Below are 24,522 nucleotides of genomic sequence, written 5' to 3' on the forward strand. Positions count from 1 at the left end.
TACCCATTGCCTCCCTGCTTGGCACTCAGTATTCGGGGTTGGAATTGGGGGGTTAGGTCACCCAATTATTCCCGGGCGCGGCACTGCTGCTGCCCACCGCTCTCCCTCAGGGGATGATGGGTCAAATGCGGAGGACTAATTTTGCATCCTTCGGGATGTGACAATCACTGGGACTTTAACTTTAACAGTTTGAAATAATAAAACAACAGTTTATCACTGCTGGATTCAATCAGGATCTGTGAAGAAACCATTAAACCAACCACGTGGTCTGCTCTATTTGACCTCATGTTTTAAAGGACAGTATGGACCAGTGTGCTGGATGTTCCTACAGTGAACATTCAATATCTGTAGCCACTTCCTTTTCCGTATTGTGTTTTATGTTTGATAACAAAATACAGACTTCCCTCCATCTGCTGTAGCTTCCAATCACTTCCTTCCCTCCATCTGGAGTGAAACCCAGCTAATTGATTTGCTGTTGTGGGTTTAGGCTCCCTATTGGCTAACAAGCTAATAATGATGATAATGATGATAGTCAGACAAAGAAACATGCAAACAGATCTAAATTTATGCAAAAAAAATTTAAGCCCGGACAGTTATTGATCTTGATGACATGGTCAGTATATTTTGAAGCTTAAAACCCCCCACATATAGTTCATTTTATTGTAGTTGTGTGGACATTGTGTGGATTAATTGCTTTGACACGACATTTATTAAGCGGTAATGGACAGGCACGCTAATCACACTCGTCACCTCGAGGGGGGGTGATTCATCCCGGCTCCCTGACAACGCTCCACACAGCGCTGAAGGTAATAAGAAAGATCAGACATGGACGATAAACTGATAAGTGGGGGGAGGGGGTGGGGTGCACGTCGGCGGTGATTGGTGTGAAGAGGGTTCAGGCCGAGCCATTACACCAATCTGCGTCGAGCTGTGATCACTGTTTGAAGTGCTCGCAGCGTCTGCAGCGCGGCAGTGACACATGAGTTCCATATCTGACTTTTCATTATGGAGACACAGCCCTCACTGAACAACGCCGCTGTGGCGGAATATGCACACAAATGCACTACTTACAATCCTCTGGTTATAAGATCATTAATTCCAGCAGCACGGAAAACCAGAGGCATTGCTCATCTCTTTTAAATGCCTTGATACAACATCATTTAGTTTAATATGCGCCTGCGGGTGTACTCGACCATGGAGAGAAAAGCGGGCAATATTTCAGTATTGAGGCCTTTACACATTCATTAGTAATGCACTAGAAGGTGTAATGTTCGAAAAGTGAAATGTTTGGATCTGCGACACAGAAACACGGGAAAGAAATGAACGCTGTCTTCTGTGAGACATAGCAGAGTTTCACCCGCTCATAGGAGAGATGAATGGAAACCACGACTGGGTTCTGGAAGTCCTTCAAGATCAATTGGACAAAATGTTTTGCTTAATAGATAGATAAACACCCCAAGTGACTTTGAGAAAATTCCTATTTTCACTGAAGTTTTTATTTTAAGTATTGCTGTGAATCGTCAAAAGGATCAGAATTATGTTAAATTTTGGGGCTTTTTAAGGGAACAAGGTGCCCACCAGTGTCTCACTGTGACCATGAAGTAAATTCGCTGCAGGATCTTTCGTCGATGGGTGGGATTCTTTGAGATCGCACACTGGGGTCCTGGGTATCATACCAAAAGGCCCCCGGAGGTCCTGAGGGGCCACTTTAACAGGTCACGCACAAATAAGCACAATTCCTTCAGTTTGTGCGACCCACTGGAAGTATCGGTGGCCGCTGACCCTTCGGATGAATGAAGGAGTTGCGGTTCTCCGGTTAAAGACCGAGCCAGCTGTGACAATCGTGACAAAGGCGGACAATTTGTCAGGCTCCAGGTTCTCTGTCCGACGTGAGAAATGGGCCCGGCAGGGGGAAAAGCTGCCATGCGGAATTTCAGCCATCAGAGTCCAATAAAAGTATGAATGAGGGGAGTGGCTTTGTTTGTTAAAACAGTTGCCCCTTAAATCCTTGCTTTAAAAATGTCACGAAGACCAACAGATTTGACCATCATGAGGGCTGTCGCTTCTTTTAAAGTGCTCGTATTCCGCAGGATTTGATTTACGACTCTTTTCATACCATGCGATGGGTCTCTGGCCTGTCAATGGAGCTCCTCAGAACTGAAAAAGTCCTCCCTATTTCATCCGTCCCCACTCTTAGAACATGTGCGCGTAACACACAAAGTTCTGTAAATCAGCCCCTTAGGATTTCATGAAGAGTTATCACTGCCACCTCTCTCGGTCACCTCCCTCAGCAGGTGTGTTCTTGCAGCTTAAACTCTGTAAGCAGAAGACTTTTATTGAGTTTTCTTGTGTAATTCATTGTTCAAGGCTGCTCGACTGGAGTCCAGGATGAAAAACAAAGATCTGAAATCAGTTTTGATATGGGCTGATTATCTCTGTTATCTCTTGAATTGGAAAAGCCAGTGTTCTTCTCTGTTATTTCACTTTAAAACGCTGGCGTGAAAATCCCTGTTAGCATAATTCCCGCGCGCCCTTCTGGGAAATCCCCGTATAATTTAGATTCTCAGCTGAAGAACATGGAGCGTAAAATGAGCTAATGCTGGACCTTTAAAGGTTATAGTGGCCGAGCAGCCGCGTTGCTCCCGACACCAGCTGCTCGTCTACGCACGAGACACTTCCCACGACTTTTAAAGCGCCGATCTCGGCGGAGAGCGAGATCCCTCTGATTCACTTCCAGCCTCCTCCTCCTCTCCAGTGTCTGCCTGCAGCGTTGACCCGTCTGCGCTTTGACGCGCTCGCCTTACATTGTGATCGAGGCGCTGACGCCTCCCACGTCCTTAGTGATGATACATCTTTTTTTTTTTTTCTCATGCTCAGTGCGGCCGAGGAAGAGAGAAAAAACCCGAGCTGATTAACTCCAAGTGTGCGGAAGCCATGCAGTGTTGCTGCGGTCACCTGCTGCAGTGAGGCTGAGGATGGCAGGATGGAGGGGGGGAGGATGAAGAAGAAGAAGAAGAAGAGTGAGGATAGGGGAGGGGGGAGGCAGAACAACGCCATGCATGATTTATTAGTCTGGCATTACTGGGCCGTTCCCCACAGAGAGACGCGGCGAGGAAGATGGAAGGATAAATAGGAGGAGGACGGTGCCTGGAGACGAGAGCGCTGGGTAAAGAAAAGACGAGGAAATTGGTGTTTTGTTGTTGTTGTTTTTTAATGCAATGCAAGATAAAGAAGATTCTGACCTGAGGACAGAAATAATCCAATGAAGCTCAGCCAGTGTTGGCCACTCAATGTACCCCGAGGTTCGAATGAGAGGCAAATGTTGAATGTTGGATTTCTATTGACCTGCCGATTCACAGAAATACAGAAATGTTGTCAAAGACAATGGCTCTCCTCTCTTCCCTTCCTTTTTAATGCTGCAAATAAGTGGTTTGGGTTTTAGTGTGAGGACTGCAGCCGACTGACAACAGCCCCACGCAGATCTTAAGGTGGATTTTGAAGCAGTAAATAGAGGTCTTAAGGTGGGATACTAACACACATTCTTCAATTGAGGAGACCATGTTATTGGATTTGGGAACTGGACGCTTTACAATGTACCACCGCCTTTCAGTGTTACCAAAAGTCACAGCAGCGGCAAAGTGAAACAGAGTCACACCCGCCCGTGCACAGCCGGCCCGATCACTCCCCTTCACTCTCCTCCAGCTAACCCCTGGGCCTCATTTATAAAATCTCAATGAGTGTTTGTTCTTCTTTTTTTCTTCCACCGCCCTCCGTCTCTCTTTCACTGTCGCCCCTTATTTATATGGCAGAGGAACAGCTGTCTCGTGCAGGGCGTGAGGTTGGCCAGGCAGGCTGGCTGCAGGCTGCGCAGGGCCAGAAACACTGGGCTCATTGTCTCCCCCACAAACACACACACGCGCGCGCACACATCCCTGCACAGTTCTCCTCACCCACGCACAAGCCACACGGTCACATCCACTTCCACCCGCCTTAAAGCTGTGACGTGAAATAGTGTCCCGCCGAGCTGAGTCCGCAGCCTCTCCCTGAGAAAACACTCACCACCACCCCCCCGAACCCCGAAATGAAATTTACCAACGCCTGGGCACTTTCTGTAAACACATTAACGGAATGTTTCAGAGTGAATCGTCCGTCGGAAATCTGTCTTCCGAGAACTGTTGCGCGCTCTGGCATTTCCACGAACACCCTAACATGAATGCAAACATTTTGAAAATGAAAAAAGCCTGTTTGGTAGGAATGTAAAAAAATCAAGATATGGGGTGATGGTACGTGGTTGCAGATGCTAGCGAAATATTGGAAAAAAAATCAGTCGCCAGTTATTGACAAAATGGCAAAGAGGAGTGTGTCAGTTTTCAAAAGTTGTTAAAAAATATTTTCTATATTTTATGGAAACACAAGAAGCGTTGACGTATTGTTGTTTTAAGTCATAATAAGTCATAAAATGGCTGTATTTCATCCACTCTTTCAGTGTTTTAAGAGTCATTTCAATAAAGAGCTAAATACCATGGGGCTTCAAAGACACTGATTTTGTTGTAACTTTGCTTTGGTTCATTCATTCATCAAATCACATGTTTTCTATACATCTCTTGATACATTTTTTCCTCCTATGAAGTGGGCCACCAAAACACTCCATCCATCTGCTCCTGCTCCGGCCCCCTCTCGGTCATATTTTACAAGCCATTGCGGCCCCACCAGTCGAAAGGTTTGCCCACCTCTGCTTTAAAGCGTATGAAATATGACCACTATCAGCCAAAATGTAAAAACAATAAAACAAAAACCCAGCTTGCTTAGCACTCTTCAGTTCTCGCCTGCCACTTTCCCCTCTTATCGAGTGTAATGTTTCATCTGTTCAGTTTAGATGCAAGGGAGAAGTCATGTCTTATCCCCTGCGACACTTGAAAACACACTTAATGAAAAGCGCTGACAGTCAGCCTCCTCAGTCCTCCATCTCCCCATAATTGGTAGTGTTGATTTCCCCCCCCCCATCTTTGATTCATTTACGACTCTGCACGCAAACGTTGCTGCAATTTGCTGCTCATTTCCGCCTCGACTCGAAGTCCTCATCTTCACCTCCTCCCCGCTTGCTTCCCCTCTCTCATTTGCCGCTCCTCCTCAAAGCGCTTTTTTCCCTCCCCACCCGCAACATATCTTCCACTCAAATGGCCCGGTTTTGCACTCCGATCCTCCTCCCACCGCCCGCGTTTCACTCTCGGGTCTCGTCCTCGTTAAGGCGAAATTAAAAATGATTGCTGTTGGGCTGCGAGGGCTTCCTTTGTGTTTCCAGCGCTCTTACATGAGAGAGCACAAATCTGCGATGAGGGGTCGTTATGTAATGACTGACTGCGCTCTTTCTGCAGCAGGTAAGGTCTTCACAACATGAGATGGGTGGTAAGGAGGATGAGAACCGGAGCAGGACGACGACTGTTTCTCTTGGAAACCTTTTAAACCTGTCCCGCGTCTTTTCCATGCTGACCTCCAGGTCAGCGTTCAGCTGAGCTTGAGCTGAGGCCTAATGATGTGAAAACACTGTGGTCAGATGTGTTCACATGCTTTAGAAATAGTAGTTGTAGTAGTAGTAGTAGTAGTGCGCTAAAAGGTGGGCGAGTGCCGGGACTGCAAGTGAGAAACAGGCTCAGAAAAGGTTGCAGCAGCCAACTCGGCAGTAAATGGACAGTGTGAATAACAGCTGTCAGGGGATAAAGGCTTCACAGTGACATGAGATAAAAGCTTTTTTCCCCTCCTTTCTACCAGTGGAAAAGTGCTCCACGCCACTGTGATTATCAGCCAAGATTCTTGCCTGCAGTGATTTTTTTTCTCCGTCTCGTCACAGTGGAAGAGTGAAGGAAACTTCCAGTAAATGATGAAACCTTAGCTTTAGGCTTTAGAAACTTTTTTTTACCCTATATGAGTCCATTTGTAGCACACAGCTGACTGTTGAATCTCATGATCCTTCTTAATATTCCATGAGTACGTTAGGCGATTTCTGCGACATCTGTTGATGGCTGTAGTGATGGCAGGACTATGAATGGAAAAAAAACCAAACAAAAGTAATAATGTAGTGTTAATGCCTTTTAGTGTCTTGATGTCAGAGAACATCCCAATGAAAACATTTTCCCAACTTAAAATTGTGAATTGGCCGCTTCACTGGACTTGACTTCATCTATTTTACATTTTTTTTGTAAGCATCCCTGACCAGCTGACACTGTACTCACGTTAGTCCCACTCAATTCAAAAATCAGTCTATTTATACAGTATGTGTGTGTGTTTTTTGAAGCATGACCAAAGTTTCAGAAGATGCAAAAATCTGATTGGTAAAACTCTTAAATGTAGTTGTGATCAGACAGTCGGTCCGAATCAGGTTTCAGACTCCAGTAACGTAGTGTGATTTCAGCAGTAAATGCATGTGGTGAACCGCTATCCAACTGCAATCCAACTGCAATCCAAACCTGAAAGCCTAGAGCGCAATTCGGGCCTTTGGTCCTCTGTTGAACAAACTCCAGCCCGACGCTGGACTAGGTCCTCAGCCGTTCTTTCGTCTCATCGTACTTTTACCTCCAGCTGCTACCCGTCAATCCTCTTTCTCCTCACCCTGAGCATGAGAGAGTGACTGAGGGAAAGCAGCCAGCGAGTGCGAGCGAAGGGAGGATGTGGGCCGGTGGATAATCTGCGCAAATTTGTCAGGGCAGGCATCTTGTTCCCTCTAACGGCTGCAGAGAGCTTCTCGCCTGCTCGTCTCTCCTCCTTTCTCATCATCCTGATCGCTCTTCATATGTTGCCCCTCCTTCATTTGCTCTTCATCTCCTCATCCGTCCTCCATCCATCCACCCATCCATCCCTTCCTCCCCCGGCTGACAGCGGTGTCGTGCAGAGCAGCTCTGAATAATTCATGCACCTCGGCTCTCTCTCTCTCTCTCTCTCTCTCTCTCCCTCTCTCCCTCCCTCTCTCTCTCCCTCTCTCTGTCTCTCTCTCTCTCTCTCTCTCTCTCTCTCTCCCTCTCTCCCTCTCTCCTCCTCCTCCTCTCTCCCCTCCCTGCGTCTCCGGTGAGGAAGTTTTCGTGCGGCTGGCACACCAGAAGGTAGAAGAAAGCAATCAATAACCAGAACGGCCCAATTGATTGCTCGGCGCTGTAACATTGTGCCAGTGAAATGTTATATTTGTGCCACTGGGAGGAAAGCTGGCATCGGAGTTAAGAGACGTATTGGGACGTGTACATGTTCCCTCGAAAAACACTTTTTGTGCAGAAAACCGCGATTATATACGACACAAATGCAGAAAAAATAGTTTCAACCCAGTTCCTTCCTCACATATGGAGGAGCAAAATTGCGTAAAATTGTGTTTACAAGTGTGGATCTACCCTCAAACCCCCACAACTCTCAAACCCCCACAACCCCCCCCAAAAAAAATCAAAGTACAAATCCAGAGGGAGGGGAAGTAGAGTCGTTTGAACTTCCAAACTCTTCAGACAGAAATCTCTCCAAGCAGGGTCTCCTCTCCTCTCTGAGCAGTAGCCAATTCACCACTGATGTTTCCAGCTGACCTGCACTGCTGACCCCAAACAGCGCCTCTTAAGTGGGAAGGTAACACTTTCCCCGTGATTTTCTCTCATCCATCTTGCCAACAGACAGCGTTTTCATTCAGCTTTCATTTACCGTGCAGTCCGTAACCAATCAGCTGCTTTTATGGATGCGGGGACAGGTGGCGGTGGTGGTTGGTGAGGGGATTCTAGTTGTGACAAAGGCGAGAGGAGCTCCAAATGTTGCTTGCAAGTGCAATGTTACAGATTTTGTATATTTATATATAAAAACTTGTTTCTGTCCAAATTATTTTTTTTGGAAACCATCCTTTGAAAATCCAAATACAACTCAGTCTAGCCTTTGTGGGACTCATACGATATGATTGGAGAGTCGCTGAATGGGGAGTGTGGTTTCATCTCATGACATTTCAGGATGCAGTCAGATGTGTTTTCGCCTCATCTCCGAACTGACATTACTTTCTAGAACCTTCCCCCTTGCAAACCAAGATTTCTGCTCTTTCCTTTTGTCACACCAACATCAAAAGCGGCCTCGGCGCGGAGCTTCAACTTAGTGTTTAAATGGTTTTAACCTCAAAATGTATTTATAAAGTTTTTCCTGGAACATTTTGGGGCCTGGTTCCGTGTTGTTGTCACGCTGGCATACTTGAAATGGTTGAGGGTAGACTACACACAGATGCTGTGCGGAGAACCGGCCCGGCCCGGCCCGACCCGGCCCGGTGTGTCCACTTCTGAAATGACAGTTTTCCATTTCACCTGCAACCCTTGGTCCGTGGAGCTATGGCAGTGTTTAGACTAAATTTAAACGTCTGTTATTTGGTGTAAATACACTGAAGTCGCTGGAAATATTTTGCTCATCCAAACCAGATGTAACGTCACGTATATTTGGCTAGAATAATATGGGGGTCCTCGTTAGAGATGGTATTTTAATACAAAAAGTGTGTGGAAAGTGGAAATGCATTCCTATGAGTGTTTTACAAACTTTTATGTTAAAATGTTAAAACAAATTTTGAATCAAAAACATAATTGGTAATTGAATCCACTTTTTTGTCTTTTCATGGTGCCCTTATATGAATCTGAAGGCAAACCTTTTTTGGCTCTGTGCCTTGCTACATTTTTCAGATGGAAAGTTGGAGTTGTGCGTGACTTCACCCATTTGCCATTGTTAAAATCTGTAGCTTTTGCCGTTTAATAGCCACTTGTTCATGTATTGTGTGATTGTGTGGGGCGGCTCTCCTGCCAGAATCCTGGCTGCTCAGATTTGTTGTCTGTCCCAGCACTGATTCTGGAGAAATTAACTGATTCATTGCTTGATGTCAGTGTCAAAAGAATCCTCCAGAATCTTTTAATGACCTGGACAATCACTTAGAAATGACGGGATACTGAATACTAAACCAAGTCCTGGTTCCTTTGATGCAACATTGACAATCTGATCTACGTCGATACCAATATCCTTCATTCCTCCTCCTTCCTGCTGTGCTTCCCTGTGTTCTCCTGCATCCACAGGTCCTTCAACGTTACATTTCTATATTCTCCTGCGTCTCCACTCTGCAGGTTTACCAGGGCCTGGACATCATCACCAACAAGGTGACGCCTGAGGAGAGCGCCCAGTGCCCACACCACATGATGAGCTTTGTGGATCCGTTGGTCACCAGCTACACAGTCGTCGACTTCAGGAACAAAGCCTTGGCTCTCATATCCTTTTCTTGGAAGCCGCCTCCCGCCGGAAAACAATTTGGTCGATTTAGCTTGTGCTAATTTGTCTGGAGGGGTGCGCGTGCATGCCTGTGTATGTGTGTGTGTGTGTGTGTGCGTCTAGAAGATAATCTGTTGTGTCCCCGATTTACGGGCTTGTCTTGCTGCAGATGTTACCCTGAAAATGAGAAGAGAGAGGGATCACTGGGAACAATATTTATAGAGTCTGCGCTGCATCACTCCACACGCACACACACGCGCGCACACACACACACACACACACACACACACACACACAGTCACTTACACACATTTTTGGCAGTCGCACCCTCCTGCAGACAGCGGCCGTCGCACAGATGTGGGGAGAGGAGGCGATAACTAGAGACAGTATTAATAGAACAGGATGGCATGCATGCAGACACACACTCACACACACACATACACTCACTCACACACACACTCTCAGCAGTGCGGTGAGGGGATGCGGTAACTCCAAGAATAGGCTCGGTGCAGCGAGATCACGGCAGTGGGAGGGAGCCGAGGCTGGAGAGCAACGGGAAGGGAAGGGATGATTACAGATTAGCCGAAGGAAGGAAGGAAGCGATGTGGAGGTCTTTTAGGAAAAGAGACGGCGAGGGGGGGGCGGAAAATAAAAAAGGAAGAGAGTGCGCACGTGCGAGACCATCACAGAGGAGGAGCCCTCAAAGCGCAGGACTTTGGCGACGCAGCGTCCGCCGCCACCCCTCCGTCGCCCAGCGTGCCGACCGCATGAGCTCCCCTCTTCTCTGTTATCGCCTCAGTCACAAGCCTCTTTTCCCGCCTTTTTTTCCCTCCCTCCCCGGAGCTGAGTTTTGGCTTGGCGCTCGTCAGCAGTCACCTTCCTCCCGTCTGCGGAGCTCGTGCGTGTGTGAGGAGGGGTGACGGGGAGGGCGGGACGAGACGGGGAGACAGAGAGGGGAGACAATGACGATGCCTGATAGGCCTTTATCCTGTTTTAGTGGTTATTTAATTATCCCCGAGCAGAGGGAGGGAGGGAAGGAGGGAGGGAGAGAGGGGATGAGGGAAAGGCGGGAGGGCGACGGGAAGGAGGGAGGGAGGCAAGAAAAGGTGCAAGATGAGAGAAGATGCGACAGGCAAAGAGGGGGAGAGCGACTCTGGGGGAAGATGAGGTGTGGCTCTGAGTTAGAATTCCGGTAATCGTGTTTAGGAGGGAAGGCGACTGGATCGGAGGTGATGATTATTTAATGGAGCCCTTCCTGTAAGACCGGATGATTTCAGCTGTGCAGTGAATCATCCACTTCGGTTCAGGGTTCAGTGACGGAACTGTGCCGCGTGGAGCAGCAGCGGCCTGGATGATTTCAGCCCTGAGATCTGGCTCATCCATTTTCCAATGGGTCTTAACATTCTGTGGTTTGCATCACCAATCAGCATTCTCTTCGCTGTAAGAAACCCAGAGTGCAACCAGTGTGAAGTGTTTTACATCACTGGTGGAGATTTTATGTCCCAATAAATAAAACCCCAGAATCAAAAGCTGGTTGCTCGTTGGTGACGTGGCGCCCGGAATTTTCTGATCAAGCCGCGAAAAAGCGAAATTTAGCCGCAGGCCACGATGAACTCTCGGCATCACGGAGGCGGCGGTTCAAATCCTTGACTCGGCTTCAACATCGATGATATGCACAGCCGTGACAAGCTGCCCGTCGTCGTGGGAGGGACAAACTACTACATCGAGTCCCTGCTGTGGAAAGTCCTGCTGGATACAGGCGTGAGTTGACACCTGCATCACTGAGACTGTGTGTGTGTGTGTGTGTGTGTGTGTGTGTGTGTGTGTGTGTGTGTGTGTGTGTGTGTGTGTGTGTGTGTGTGTGTGTGTGTGTGTGTGTGTGTGTGTGTGTGTTTATCTTTGTTGTTTATTAGGCTGATTTTTGGTTTTTGTGTGTCTGTTTCCAAGATCAGAAAAAATAAGTAATGATCTGTAATAGATTCATGAGAACAAGTTTTTTTTTACAGTGTGATGATGAAATATATCATCCAGCAGCAGCAGCAGCAGCAGCAGGAGACACCAGGAGCAGACGAAGCCCAACACTTGATTTCTGAGCTGGAGAAACTTGAAGGAGCCGAGTTGCACAAGCGACTGACGGAGGTGGACCCCGACATGGCGGCCATGTTGCACCCCAACGACAAGCGCAAGATAATCAGGTGATTCAACCCTGTCTTCCTGCTATATCTATTCAAATAAATACTATTTCATCTTCCAATCCCTCCACATTCTGCTCTACACTCAGACTGCGGCTCATGTTACACCGTTGCTGTGTTTCTCACAGCTTTCTCAGCTGCTTCTTCTTCACATTGCGGGGCTTCTCCTTTGTCAGTGGCTGACAGTCGAAGTCCTCCGCCTATCTTCGCTGACAGCAGCGGTGTCTGTTTTCACGTGCGGTCACATGCGCGCACGCCTGCCCGGTTGCCTGACGAGCAGCAGCCGCGACGCCCCGCGCTGGGTTAGGTTACCCTGCTCTTCTTCCGGCTGACGGAACGACAGGAATCATATTTTCTCCGTAACCTCGGAAGGATCGTCGGGGCGCGGGCTAGAAGTCTGCCGAGGATCGAGTGTCGGCACGTCGTCCTCGGCGAGGTGATTTCATGCACCGTCTGCACCGCGTGATTAATATTCCCCCTCGTCTTATCTTGAGCCGCTTCCTCAACGTTGACGAGAGACAAGCAGCGACTTCCCGGTGTCTTGGAGAATATTGGGAAGCGACTGGACGAGCCAGCTGTCACTCGGGTTCAAAGCAGGCCAATTAGATGTGTTAGATGCCTTGTGTGAGCTCCGTGGCCAACGGTGATGTGCCACAGTGTTCGACTGAAGTCTTGCCAAAACCAGTTGGTTGTTAAAATAAATAGCCTGAAGCGCTGTTCTTTTTTTTAAAGCTGTTATTTAATAGCAGATGTCAAATTTTGATTAAACTCTGTGCTCTGCGCTGGAGCTGATGGTTTCATGGCTTTTATTTCAATACAAGAAAAGCTACAGAAACCGGTTAAAAAGCAGCAGGAGTCAAACAGTAAAAACTTCGAAAGCTGTGATCGTGCCCTCAGTGTTCAGTTTGCAGAGATCCCCAGAGCAAAGCTCTTGACAGCTCGCACGCTCGTGTTGTGTTTGTCAGGAGCCTCCAGGTGCACGAGGAGACGGGCGTCCCGCACAGTCAGTGGCTGGAGGAACAGAGGGGGCAGGAGGGCGGCGGCGGGCTGGGCGGTCCCCTTCGACACCCCGACCTCTGCATCTTCTGGCTGCACGCCGACATGGACGGTGAGGAGCTGAGGTTGCATCTCGCTGCTCTCCTTCATGCCGTCATTGCCATGAATGGCAAAAGAGGAGGGCAGACTGTGTGCATATGCTGCTTCTTCATTTGATTTTTTTATTTTCTTACTTTTTTGATCCTCCTCTGCAGCTCTGGATGCGAGGCTGGACGCCCGCGTGGACGACATGTTGTCCGCCGGGCTGATCGAAGAGCTCCAAGACTTCCACGTCCGCTTCAACCGGCAGAAGGTCCAGACTGACAGGTAGCCGCCAACGACCTTTCTGGTTCCCGAGAAAAATAACATTCCACGCTGAAACCTGCAAACCCTTGGTTCACTCCCCGTTGATGCACAACTTGGGCGTCAACCTGTTTGCACTCTGGCAATGTGTTGCTTTTAAGCGGCGAAAAGAAGCAGATCACAAAGAAGTTTGTGCTTACGTCCACAGCCTTGTGACTTTTTTCCCGGGAAAACAGATGAAAAGACTAAAATGACATCACCGGGGGGCGTTGATCAGATGTTATCGCTTGCGCGGCGGAGGCCTTCGGGGAGTTTTCCGCTCTTAACTCAAGAGCATGAAGATCTGTTCAAAGACTTTGATGTGTGAAATCAGAGCAATTCCACCGTTAACACCCCTGGGAAATAAATATCGTGCTTCACTCCAAACATCCACATGCTGGTTGCAAACGACTTTCATAACACTTCATTTTTTGGAATTAAAAGCGACAAAAGAAACGTGGATTGCCGTCGTGTTGAGTGAGTGTAAACAAAGGTGGCACTCCGGCTTTGACCGCTGGCCGCTATCGACCGTTAAGCTCAAGAGCACGTTCCTCGCACCGCTCTCCAAACCAGACGATCAGTCTGACCTCGGACGTAACTCATCCCTTTCATGTATCCAAGGGGGATGGGAGTGGAGTATATTTATCAACCCCCTACCCCTCCTCCACCTCCCTCAGTCTGACAGGTCACTCTGTCCTGTCGCTGAAAAGGCCCGAGAGATGCAGCCCCACGCTGCTGGCTCTGATGTAGAGGATCATTCTTCAGGTGTCCTGCAGAGATTGTGAGAAACTCTATGACTTTGTTTTTTTCCCTACCAGCGTGTGATCACCGCTGCCAGAGCAAATCACTCACAATGGGTTGCTGAAAGGTAACAGTGATACGGTCGAGACACTCGCCCTTCGTTCAGGACTTCTGAGGGGCTCTTGTTATGTTTCCCGCCGAAACTGCGCCACGCGTCAACGTGCTTCACACCAGCTGGAGCTGCACCACAGGCACCCTCAAGGTCAAATAAAGGTTCCACTTTATTTGACCTTCCCCTCACATTTGCTTTTAGAAGTGGCCCGTATCTGCTGTCTACATTAACATCTGCTTAATCTTTGCTCACACTTAAAACATGCGAACAAAGCTTCTGCAAAAGATAACAAAAGATAAGACGGTACCGGATCAATGGATACAGATCACAGCTGAATAGTTAAGTCTTTAAGCGCTGTAACCTCATCAACATGTAACTGGTTCTGTTGTGTCAGTGGGTTTAGGCTGTTTTTTTGTCTGCGTCTGTCGTAAAATGTTGTTTACCACTGATGTCATTTATGGTAGCATCTGTTTTACGGTACCGTCTTACCTCTTTATTCCGGGTCGGTTGGTTTTTTGGTTGGTTGACAAGGTGGGGCCACTTCCCCGGACCACTTCCCCAAACTGTTTATAGAATTTAAGAAGCCTTTTTGAATGAAGAGCGAAAGGCATCACGTCAGTTAGCAGCAGCTCAGCACTTCAGGATGATTTTAACTAAGAACTATTCAGAACTTTACAGAGCATCTCGTGCTGGTTTTTATTTGTTTTGCGTATTGTCGCTCAAATGATCTTACATAGATTTTACCTCAACTGACTCAAGCCTAGCATGATCTATGTGGAACCGGCTGATTATAATGCTTGAGAAAAGTTAAGTCAATCCCAGGTTGCTTTGAGCAGCTCGACTTTTGGGAGAAAGAATCGGGCCGTGACTAATTCCTGGGCATCTGCCTCATTTTCCGTGGCACACGACTCCAGGAATCATCCAACCTGTCTTCTTAGTCCCCAACCGCAGATTTCCAAAATTGTGTCCGATTTGCTTCCGCATACGAAGGAAGCCTGATTCCCGTCGTACCGCCTGATTCCATTTTTCCTCCTCGCCGTCATTGTTACGGATCTGCTGTGTTCCGTTCCAGAGGGCAACGCGTGACACCGCTGCACCGCTTTGTGTAAATCTGGCCGGTTTTCAGCAGCAGACGACTCAGGATGCATATCAAACAGAAGACGGCCCCTGTTAATATGACCGCAGGGGCAGAATTTACAGTAAAAGTCGTCCTGGTGGGATGAAAATTTGATCCTGTTCTCAGTGTGGGACACATGAATTATGTATAAACATGTATGTGTGTTGAAAAAAAGACCTTGTGTGGAAACGCTGCCCTGGGTCAGTCCTGATAGTGTGTGTGTGTGTGTGTGTGTGTGTGTGTGTGTGTGTGTGTGTGTGTGTGTGTGTGTGTGTGTGTGTGTGTGTTTGGGTGCGGCAGCAGCAAGTTGATGCCTCAGTGCCCCGGATGCTGCCGGTTCTCCTCTTTTTGTCCCTCCTTCCTCCCATCACCCCATCCTACATCATCAGCCTCAGCATCTTCTCCCTCCTCCTCCTCCTCCCCCCTCTCTCCTTACTCCTTCCTCTTCGTCCTCCTCCTCCCCCCTCCTTCTCCTTCTCCTCCTCCTCCTCCTCCTCTGCCACCGTTGCCCTCTCAGCAATCTGATCAACCGTGCAACTTCCAACCCCTCCTCCCCCCCTCCGTCTGCCGTCTCTCCCCTCTCTCTCACCCTCACGTCTCCCGTCCTCCGCCCTCGTTGGCTGGCCGCTTCCAGACATCAAGGTCAAATCTCTCCCTCTTCCTCTCCTCTGTCTTTCTTTTTTCCCTCTCTCCCCCCATTCACTGTGCACTTCCTGTTCTCCGTCGCTGCGCTTGGGTTTCTGTCGCCGGCTGGCCCAGCCTGATTTATAATCATTGTTATTATAATATATTCTCGTCATTTCCTCTTCTTGTTTCACGGATAGCCATTATTGTTCTTTAAAAAAAAAAAGTGTTTGCAGTGCAACGCAGTAGTTGGATTAGATTAGATTTAGCTGTGAGGCAAATGGGAAAGTTTCTAAAGATAAATTTGGTTTGAAACAATGGCGCGACTATTATCTCACTTGACGTAAAACGAACATGGCTGATCAGCTAAACTTGTGTTTATTGATGTTAGACCTCAGTAATCATGTTTAAAAGTGGCGAAAACCAAATGACACTTTTAGAATGTTGCTATTTTCTGACTTTTAAGAAGAACATGGTTTTTATCCAAATCTCCCATTTCCCAACACTCATTGGTCGTGGTCAGTTCAAACATTCTGAATTCACATCCAACTTGACTCTTCATTGTTAAAAAAAAAAGAAGGTGTTGCCTCTTTTTGTGTCAGTTTTAGTTTTAATCTCTAGGTTTTCTATAAAGGCAAAGTGGATGAGTTTTGCTTGACCGGACGGTGGAATCTTGGGAAATCGTTTAGCGGCCAGAATGTGACTCACCTACAAATAGGTGTATAAGCTGGAAAGAAGTCCTGCCAATGCCTCAGGCTGTGGCGGCAGCTGATGTAGAACCACATGAAGCGGACCCTTGTTATCAGAGTCAACACGACCCAGCGACAAGTACCTAATGGTTATTTACTGTTTCGGCCCAGGATTGTGTGAAAGAGCGCAGGATAGATCTTCATTTGTGCTGCTGTGCGACACAGAGCCACCATAGTTAAAAAGCAAACAAACAAAGATCTATCAGTAGAGGCAGCGGCTGTCTTTTGATCCCACTGATGTGTTCTGATGTCTTCACTGTCTGCTGCCAGCCGCTAGGATTCTGGGCCCATGAGTCCCAGCACCAGCGGGCCCTCTGCCAGAGCTGTTGAGGTTTTCTTTTTTTTTCTTTCCATTTTTTTTTTTTATTTTTTTATTTTTTTTTTTACATTTCTTTAAGGTCAGTCTGTCATTTTGTGCCCAAAGTCCCGCCGTCACTCCTGTCTCCTCAGGCTGCTGCTCTGTGCTGAGGGGTGGGCGGGTGGAGGGGAGACGGAGGTAGAGCAGCGGAAGGTGAAATCAGTCAAGACGTGTGTCTGGAAATGTCAGGCCGCAGACGGAAACTGATTTTTTTTCTTTTTTTTTTCTCCCTTGTTGTTAATGGACTCCTGTCCTCTACTCTCCTTCTCTCCCTCTCACTCCTTCTCCTCTCTGTTTACACTCCCCTCCCACCCCCCAGCCAGGACTATCAACGTGGGATTTTCCAGTCGATTGGCTTTAAGGAATTCCACGACTACCTGACCGCTCCTGAATGCAGCACCCAGCAGGAGAAAGACGCCCTGCGGGACAAAGGTGGGGGTAAAACTCTTTGACCTTCGCTCAATAGTTTTCATAGATTTAGATTCACTCCTTTTGTATTTCCATCTTATTGATATTCATCCTTAATAAATTCTCCCATGCTGTTCAGGTGTTGAAGCTTTGAAGATGGCTACGAAGCGTTACGCCCGCAAGCAGAACAAGTGGGTCCGTAACCGCTTCCTTAAACGTGAGTACCCTTCACCCCGAGTGTGTATAGGCGTGTGTAAGTTTGCCCTGCACTGTACTCTCTTTAACGAGATGAGATCCACGCAGGCCATTGGACGGGCAGTAAGCCTCTCAGACCCGGCGCTGTGTTTGGGTGCCCCTGTGTATTTACGTTCACTCTTCTCTCTGCCATTTTCTCTTTGTTCCATGCTGTGACTGTCCCAGGAGCGTCAGAGCACTTTGAATGAAATGTTGTTTTTGGTGACAAACTTTGAGTTCCTAATTTTTTCCTCAAAAAATGCAAACGGAAAAAAAATATATGACGTGAAACTGTTGAAGAACTCGACGGACAGAAAGTCACACTGCTGTTACTGAATCCTATTTAAAAAATCATAGCCATCAATGCGCGTTCCACTAACAACCATCCACGCGGCTGCAATTGGCCAAAAGCTCCTGCATCCATAATGGCTCCAGTATTTAACAGGAGGCTGCAATGATTAGTTCAATTAACTCGCAGGTGCAGGAGAGCGGGGTTTGAATTTGTGCGGCACGTTTGAGCTGCCGTGACGTCACGCAGCGTTTCATCTCCATCAAAGGCCGCTGAAGGCTTTTTTTTGTCTTTTTCTTTTCTTTCTTTTTTTACGGCACAAACACGGAGAACAGGAAACGGGAGTGATTGCTCCTGACACTGCTGAATGGATAAATGCACGCACAACAGCCAGCGGTGAGTAATCGCTGTCTGGCAGGTGCTGATTTAACACCCCTGGGAGTCTGGCATGCGGGAATACGCGCGTCGAGGAAGAAAAAAAAAAAGGCTGAGTGAGTTTCTCTGGCCTCGGTGGCCCGCTGGCAGCGTGGCCTGTAGTAACCCAGCCTCTTAATCCTGTTAGGTCCAAGTGGCTTAGACCACACCAGGTCCCTGAACCTCAGTGCCCCTCTTTCTGACCGCCTACGTACCCACTGCACTCGCCATATGCTCCCTGTCACCGTGTGCGTGCGTGCATGCGTGTGGGCTTGCCTCCTACGCATTTAAATGTGCTGTAATCTGCCTGAAGTTGTGGGATGCCTGTTTCGGCTCATAAGACGCTGGGGGTCACATCCCCTGAGTGGATTCACTAGAATTTACAGACCAGCGCTGAAAGTTGTTTTTGAAAAGTGATTCTTCTATAGATTGAAACTCTTAAAGGTCTCGTATTGTAGTCCTTTTCATTTAAAGAAAAAAAAAAAGACACCTCTGAAGCACATTAATTATTTAAAAAGAAAAGTCTTTAGAGCGCCTACTGCAGAAACGCCCAATTTCAGCTGCGGGTCACTCACACAGGACCTTTCAGTTCCCTTTTTGAACTGAAGGACAGACTTTTTTCATTTCCGGGGAGTTCCCTGTAATGTCAGAGACACAATGTATTCTGACTTTTTCATCACATGGCTCCTTTTAAACAGAGAATACGATATTTGCCACCTTGCACCAGGCATTATCCTTGCCACGGTGTCTCTTCTCTGTGTTTTGCCGGACAGTTTTGCTGGTTACTTTCATCACTTGAACACGCTCACGTCTCCCCGACAGCCATCACAATAGCTGGAGGTGTTGCGTTTCAGGGTGTCCATCTGCCTCCACGGCTCTGGTGACGCTGATCTCTCAGAAAACCCCCCCAGGGGGAAGTTCATTACATCTGGTACGAGCATCCCATCCAATCCCTACAGCTCTGCTCTTACATCCTCTTGCTTTTTTTTTTTCTTTCACTCGGTTACCGGTGTGAGATCATGGCCATGTTTGGTCAGATACCGAAAGGGTGACAGCGATCTCGCGCTCGCCCCTCGACACCCGGACCCCCGGTTGCCGTCGCCGCTCCTCCACATCTCCTCCGTTCCCGCCCCTCGGATCTGCGCCATCGCCGGGACTGCTGACCTTTTCTGTTTTCGTCCGAGGGCCCCCGCACCGCACACGGTCTTGCGCGAATGCCAGCAGGTCTCAGCTGAGCGGGCTAATCTCCTGAAGCATTACAGAGCTGCCGGGAATTTGCCCCAACCGCACTATTATTTAAGCGCGGAGGCTTGTGGGTCAAAGGGAAAGATGGAGGAGGCTCCGTTCTGGAGGAACGAGAGGGCGACCCCAGATGTTAACCTAGAATTTCGACGGGTTTGCTCAAGCGTCGCTTGTGGGTGGGGGGAGGAGAACCGTGTTAAGTTCTTCTCAGCGAGACATGCGGTTGTTAATGCACTCAACTTTGCTTGCTGCGGGGATTAAAACACCAGGTCAGACAGCTCAAATTAAATCAAGCTTAATTTGTCCCGCCCTTGTGAGTCCGTCTGGTTTCTGTGTGTGTGTGTGTGTGTGTGTGTGTGTGTGTGTGTGTGTGTGTGTGTGTGTGTGTGTGTGTGTGTGTGTGTGTGTGTGTGTGTGTGTGTGTGTGTGTGTGTGAGCGAGGGGGGGTTTATTGGAGAAATGTTTAATTAGAGGATTTAATTACCTAAATTGCCTATAAAGAAAGTGGTAATGTAAGGTCGCACCTCTTTAATAATTGTTGCTTTTAAATTGGGCTCTTTGCAGTCAGTTTAAAAATGTCGGCACAAGCGCAATGTTTAATATTTTTCACCTCAATAGTCCAACTAGGGAATTTAAATAGAAATTGTGGAGGATTTAATTAAATAATCCATTTCACAAGGCGCGTAATGAAACCAATAATTACATAATTTAAAAAGAGTTTTGTTTTTCTTCCGTTTCATTGGCTGGTAGCGCCAGTTTACGCTGCCCACTGTGACACTAGCCGACTGCGATGGGTGTGTTCTTGTCCGCAGTAGCCTCTCTGCGCTCTGGCCAGAGCCACCAACTCAAGACAAATGTTCTGCATTTACGCGTCAATAGGCTAGGCTGTCTAACGTAGCCACCGTTAGCAATTTCTGTTACGTTAGGTGCTTTGCAATTATTTGCGGATGCGGCCACAGCGCTGCAGATCTGTCGTTCTTTGCTACTTATTGTGCTCATGAATGCAGTTTAGGTGCCAAATGGCCATCAGCCAGTGACGACTCAGTAGAGAAGGGAACTTAGAGTCCGCCTTCTCTCAGACAACCCAAGGCAGTGATAGAAACAACAGTTGTCTGTTTTCATTATAGGAGAGGAGAGCAACCACAAGATGTTGGTTATAAATTCGTCTACAATTTTCTAAAAAAAAGAAAAGAAAAGAAATGTGTTTTTTCCTAAATGGAAACTTGAACTGTGCAGCATTATACGCACCAAAAGCAAGCGTATTTCGGTGTGTATCCTTCCTCTGAGCGGGACACACCGGTGTCGTTTGACTGGGGAGCCGCCAGTGTTAAATAACAGGGGTGTCGGTGTCTCAAAGGGTGGCTGAAGAATGGAGACAGCAGGGGGGGGGGGGAGAGCCAGCATTAAGTGTGGTCGCGTCAACAGAGAGCAGGGGTCATTTGATCAGCTGGAGTAACAGGTGTTGGCCAAGTAGTGCACCTCTGCTGCTAAGAGGAAAAGAGCTAGAATGGAAAGTTGATGCAGTAGCTTCACTTTGCAACATAAGAAAACAGAAGTCAATCATCAATCCAATCAAGTACTCCCCAACTGCACTGCAGTTGTCTAAAATTAATTTTTTTTGGCTTTGGGTTAATTCACTTTGGAGTAGATCCTCAAAGCGATTGCACGGCTTTTGCGCCTGAAAATCCGTGTAAATAGCGCCAAAAACGGTGATTCCGATCCACAGAGACGACGCAAACGTGAAAATCGGCGCACAATGTGCCGAGGCGCAGGTAGCGGCAGGGCTGCGCCAGCCTCATTTGAATATATTTAAATGAGTCATTGCGCGCAAAATGACACCCCCTTCTATGCAAATATGCCTCATTCAAACAGCGGCAGATCCAGAAAGAGTTTGCGCTCGTGTCCGCACGCAGTTTGACAGACGCAAACACCGCAAGCCAAAAGCTGGCACAGCTTCTGTCTGTCCAGGTGTTTCTGGCTTCTGAGTGAAACTTTCCTCTCTGAAAAGCCTGAAATATGTATATGGCTCCCCAAATCTTATATGAAGATAGGCACAGTCTACAGTATATATGCCAATATTTTAGATCGGCTATGAAAAATACAAATGGTGCTCAGGTGTTGGTGATTAACGCGTCTTGACTTTCTTTCCATTATGGCAGCAGTCTTGGTAGACGGAGGAGGCATCGTAATGCCAGGAGCACAGGAGCGCGTTTATCGTAGCAGAGTTTCACTGTCAAGCACACGCACTCACCAACAACCTCTGACGCAAACTGCTCTCAGGTTGCCAGACCGCAACATTTGCACCTGTTTCAGGTGCCGCATTCGTGGGCGTGTTTGCGCCTGCATGTCATTAGCGCAAAAACCTTTGTGGATGCCCGCATCTGTGGCGCAAATTGCGGGCGCAATCCCGCCGCAAAATGCGCCGCATTTTAGCGCTGCGCGCCCTTTTTTGAGGATCTACCCCTTTGTAGTTACAACTTCCTCCTGCAGCAGCAAAGCAAAGGTCTCTCACATAATGAGGGGCTTATCAAAGCGTGGTTGGTGTAATTCTCTGAATAATAATCTGGCAGAAGTGTTTTTTGTCCTGTTGCCGAACCAGCGGGCGTAATGCAAACACGAGCAACAGGAGGAGGTAAAGGAGACAAAAAGAGGAAGGGGAACTTTAGAGAGTCAAAAGGAGGAAGAATGGCAGCAGCTGTCGGCTTCCTCTGTGGACGACAGCCGGACCGGCGCAGCTGGCCTCGGCCACGCCGGCGCCGACAAGGCACACGACAACCTGGCGAAGGGCAGCGCGGCAAAACGGCCTCTGGGGCGGCGACAGGTGTTGCCGCCGCTCCAGCAATTTGAGCGCGAAGACGCTGGCGAGGCAGCTGCCCGGCGACGGGAGACGCTCTCCTCTCGTGGGCACGACTCCAGCGCACCACTTGAAAGACGACGCTGGCAGTGGGCGTGTGTTGACATGTGTGCTGCCTGTGTGTGTGTGTGTGTGTGTGTGTGTGTGTGTGTGTGTGTGTGTGTGTGTGTGTGTGTGTGTGTGTGTGTGTGTGTGTGTGTGTGTGTGTGCGCACGTAGGTTGAGTCGACCACCCTGCTCTTTGTCCCCTCGCCGCTCCTTATCAACTCTCTTTCGCCGCCGAGTGGATTAGCGGAGTTAAATTTCACCAGATCCTAAACAAGAATGCGAAAGGAGACGAGTGGAAGGAGGAGGCGGAGGAGGGGGTTTCCAGCCAGCCAGCCAGCATCTGGCAACCCAGCGTACATTATCTACCCTTTTATTTTCCGCCACTCTGCCCTGCATGGGGGGGGCGGGGGGGGTCAGTCACTGCGAAAAGGGGAATTGCCTACAGGAGGAGGAGGAGGAGGAGGAGGTGGTGGAGGAGGGGGAGCGATGAAGATGAAAGGACGGTTAAAGGAGGGAGAGATAACACTGACAGGAGGCGGGCTGGCCAGGGTGGGCGGGGTCACCTGAGAGCGGTCCCACTGCCCGTCTGCTCGCTGTATGCCAGGTGACGCTCGGCCACCAGCACCTGTCCGCTATTGTGCCCCACACACAAAAGGCCTCCCCCTCATCGCACGCACACACACACACACACACACACACACACACACACACACACACACACAGCGTCCACGCCTATAAAACCACAAGCTTTGATTAACCGTTTTGCGAAGCGAAAAACGACAACACTGACACACTGTTTCACTATGTAAACAAACATGCCTGACGCTGTTTGGAGGGGATTGGCGGAGGATGGATGTGAAAAGCACACACAGCGCAGCAGCTAGATGGCGAAAGGCGAAGCACTTGAAGATGATGCCAAAGAGTTCACGTCGCGGGCCGGATGAGGGGAGGCAGACTGCAGAGGCCAAAAGGTCGCGCTTGTCGTCTCAACCCCTCTTGCTGCGGAAAGCAAAAAAAATCAATGGGTCTCATAAATAATGAACTGAAAAAAAAAGATGATGTCTTGTTCTTCAACTTTGTTTTTATGACCTTGCGATGCAGCTGCACGGCTGAGAGTCTGGAATTTATCTCGTAAAGCTCCAGTCGAAAGTGTCCAGTCGGTCTGGGCACTCCGCAAACGATCGGCATCCTCTTAGTTGTTAAAAAAAGCAAAGTGGCAAGCTGCCCTGAAATAAACCACAAGCAAAGATAAAGAAAGAGAAGTTTGTTTGGATGCAGCAGTTGGCCTCGGTCTGATTCAACCGGCATTAACAAGAATCCGATTGATCCGTTTCAAATGTCAACGACACGAGGTTTGTCCCATCCCAGGCGATATTGCACTGATTTCTGTAATGCAGGCCGCTTAAAGTGTTAACGCTGCAATAATATTGATGTCGCAGACTGTCAGACCCCGGCGGAGTCGGTAGCGCCGGTCTGTAGTATCTCTGCTCCGAAGCCTGGCAGTGTGTGTGTGGAGAGGATTAGCCATAATTGGGTTGGCTAACTGTGCCTTACAGGTTAATGGGATTAATTCACACAAGTATGCCTGCTTTTCAGGAGAAAAAACCAGGGCTGAGCTGCTAGCAGAGAGATGATGATGATGATGATGATGATGATGATGATGATCACTGCAGTTTCCCATGAAATATCCTCCAAATTGAGAAAAAAAAATAAAACGTTTTGCAAGTTGGCCACGTGTGCGGGAATTCTTTTTTGTCAGTTTAGACTTTATTGTCACCCTCCGTCGCACCGGCCGTGTCAGGGGATGTGTGAGGATTTCTGCCTTTTTCAGTGAAATATCCTGAAAGCTATTTAGGCAGATGCTCAAAGGCTCAACCCTCACACCTGTGTCCAGCTGCAGTTTTGCTAACTGCTGAATTTGGAATCAGTGCTGGAAGAAAAAAAATTGCATTTGAAAATTGAAACAACATAATTACATCATCAACATCTGAATATTTATTCAACCAAATCTATTAAACACATCTTTTTTTGTGGAAACAGGTTTGTTGAATAAACTGAGATGTAGCGAACATTCAGGTCATGTGACCTGTCCTGTTCTGCGTCTTCTCAGATTTTTTATTTTTTTTATTTTTAAAGCAAATTCCCGAAAGTTGGCTTTGGATTGGCTCCGCATTTTCCTGAAACTCACTGGATCTCCCTTTTCACAGCATGTAACTTATGAAAGAGCCGGTAATTATTGCTGCAGTCATCCCTTGAGGGCTAAAAAAAAACCAACAACCAAAATCTCGTTTTTGACAGCACGTGGGCGGACACCACGGCAGACCCCAGTCCTCTTATTTTCGGTGTTTTTGGAACAGTAAACACTCCCACGTGGAAACCCTTTTTTTTCTTTTTTTTTTCTTTTCTTTTTTGGATCAGCAAAATAAACCCTGTTTATTGGCCAATAAAAGTTTTCTTTCTTTCCTTCATATGTTCCGCTACGTCGCCGATCGTAGGTATATAGAATATTTCGAGTGGA

The 24,522-nt window shown here is 48.0% G+C and overlaps 1 protein-coding gene across 3 annotated transcripts in view; it reads left to right on the forward strand.

Annotated features, from left to right (window-relative positions):
• The window catches only part of trit1 (tRNA isopentenyltransferase 1), a 38,123-nt gene that overhangs the window by 3,762 nt on the left and 9,839 nt on the right, over positions 1-24,522 (forward strand). For 2 of the 3 annotated variants that reach the window (XM_076012228.1, XM_076012227.1), the window contains exons 1-6: positions 10,852-11,007; positions 11,253-11,441; positions 12,404-12,546; positions 12,689-12,800; positions 16,836-16,948; positions 17,064-17,141. In XM_076012228.1, the coding sequence (XP_075868343.1) occupies positions 10,913-11,007; positions 11,253-11,441; positions 12,404-12,546; positions 12,689-12,800; positions 16,836-16,948; positions 17,064-17,141 (730 nt within the window). In that variant the 5' untranslated portion in view covers positions 10,852-10,912. Of the gene's footprint in view, positions 1-9,104; positions 9,246-10,851; positions 11,008-11,252; positions 11,442-12,403; positions 12,547-12,688; positions 12,801-16,835; positions 16,949-17,063; positions 17,142-24,522 lie in introns of those variants that run through there. The other variant, XM_076012229.1, reaches the window with a different exon arrangement.

The sequence above is a fragment of the Nelusetta ayraudi genome, unplaced genomic scaffold, assembly GCF_046127955.1.
Source record: "Nelusetta ayraudi isolate G7.1 ecotype Tasmania unplaced genomic scaffold, CSIRO-AGI_Nayr_v1 ptg000135l, whole genome shotgun sequence".
In the NCBI taxonomy this organism is placed as follows: domain Eukaryota; kingdom Metazoa; phylum Chordata; class Actinopteri; order Tetraodontiformes; family Monacanthidae; genus Nelusetta; species Nelusetta ayraudi.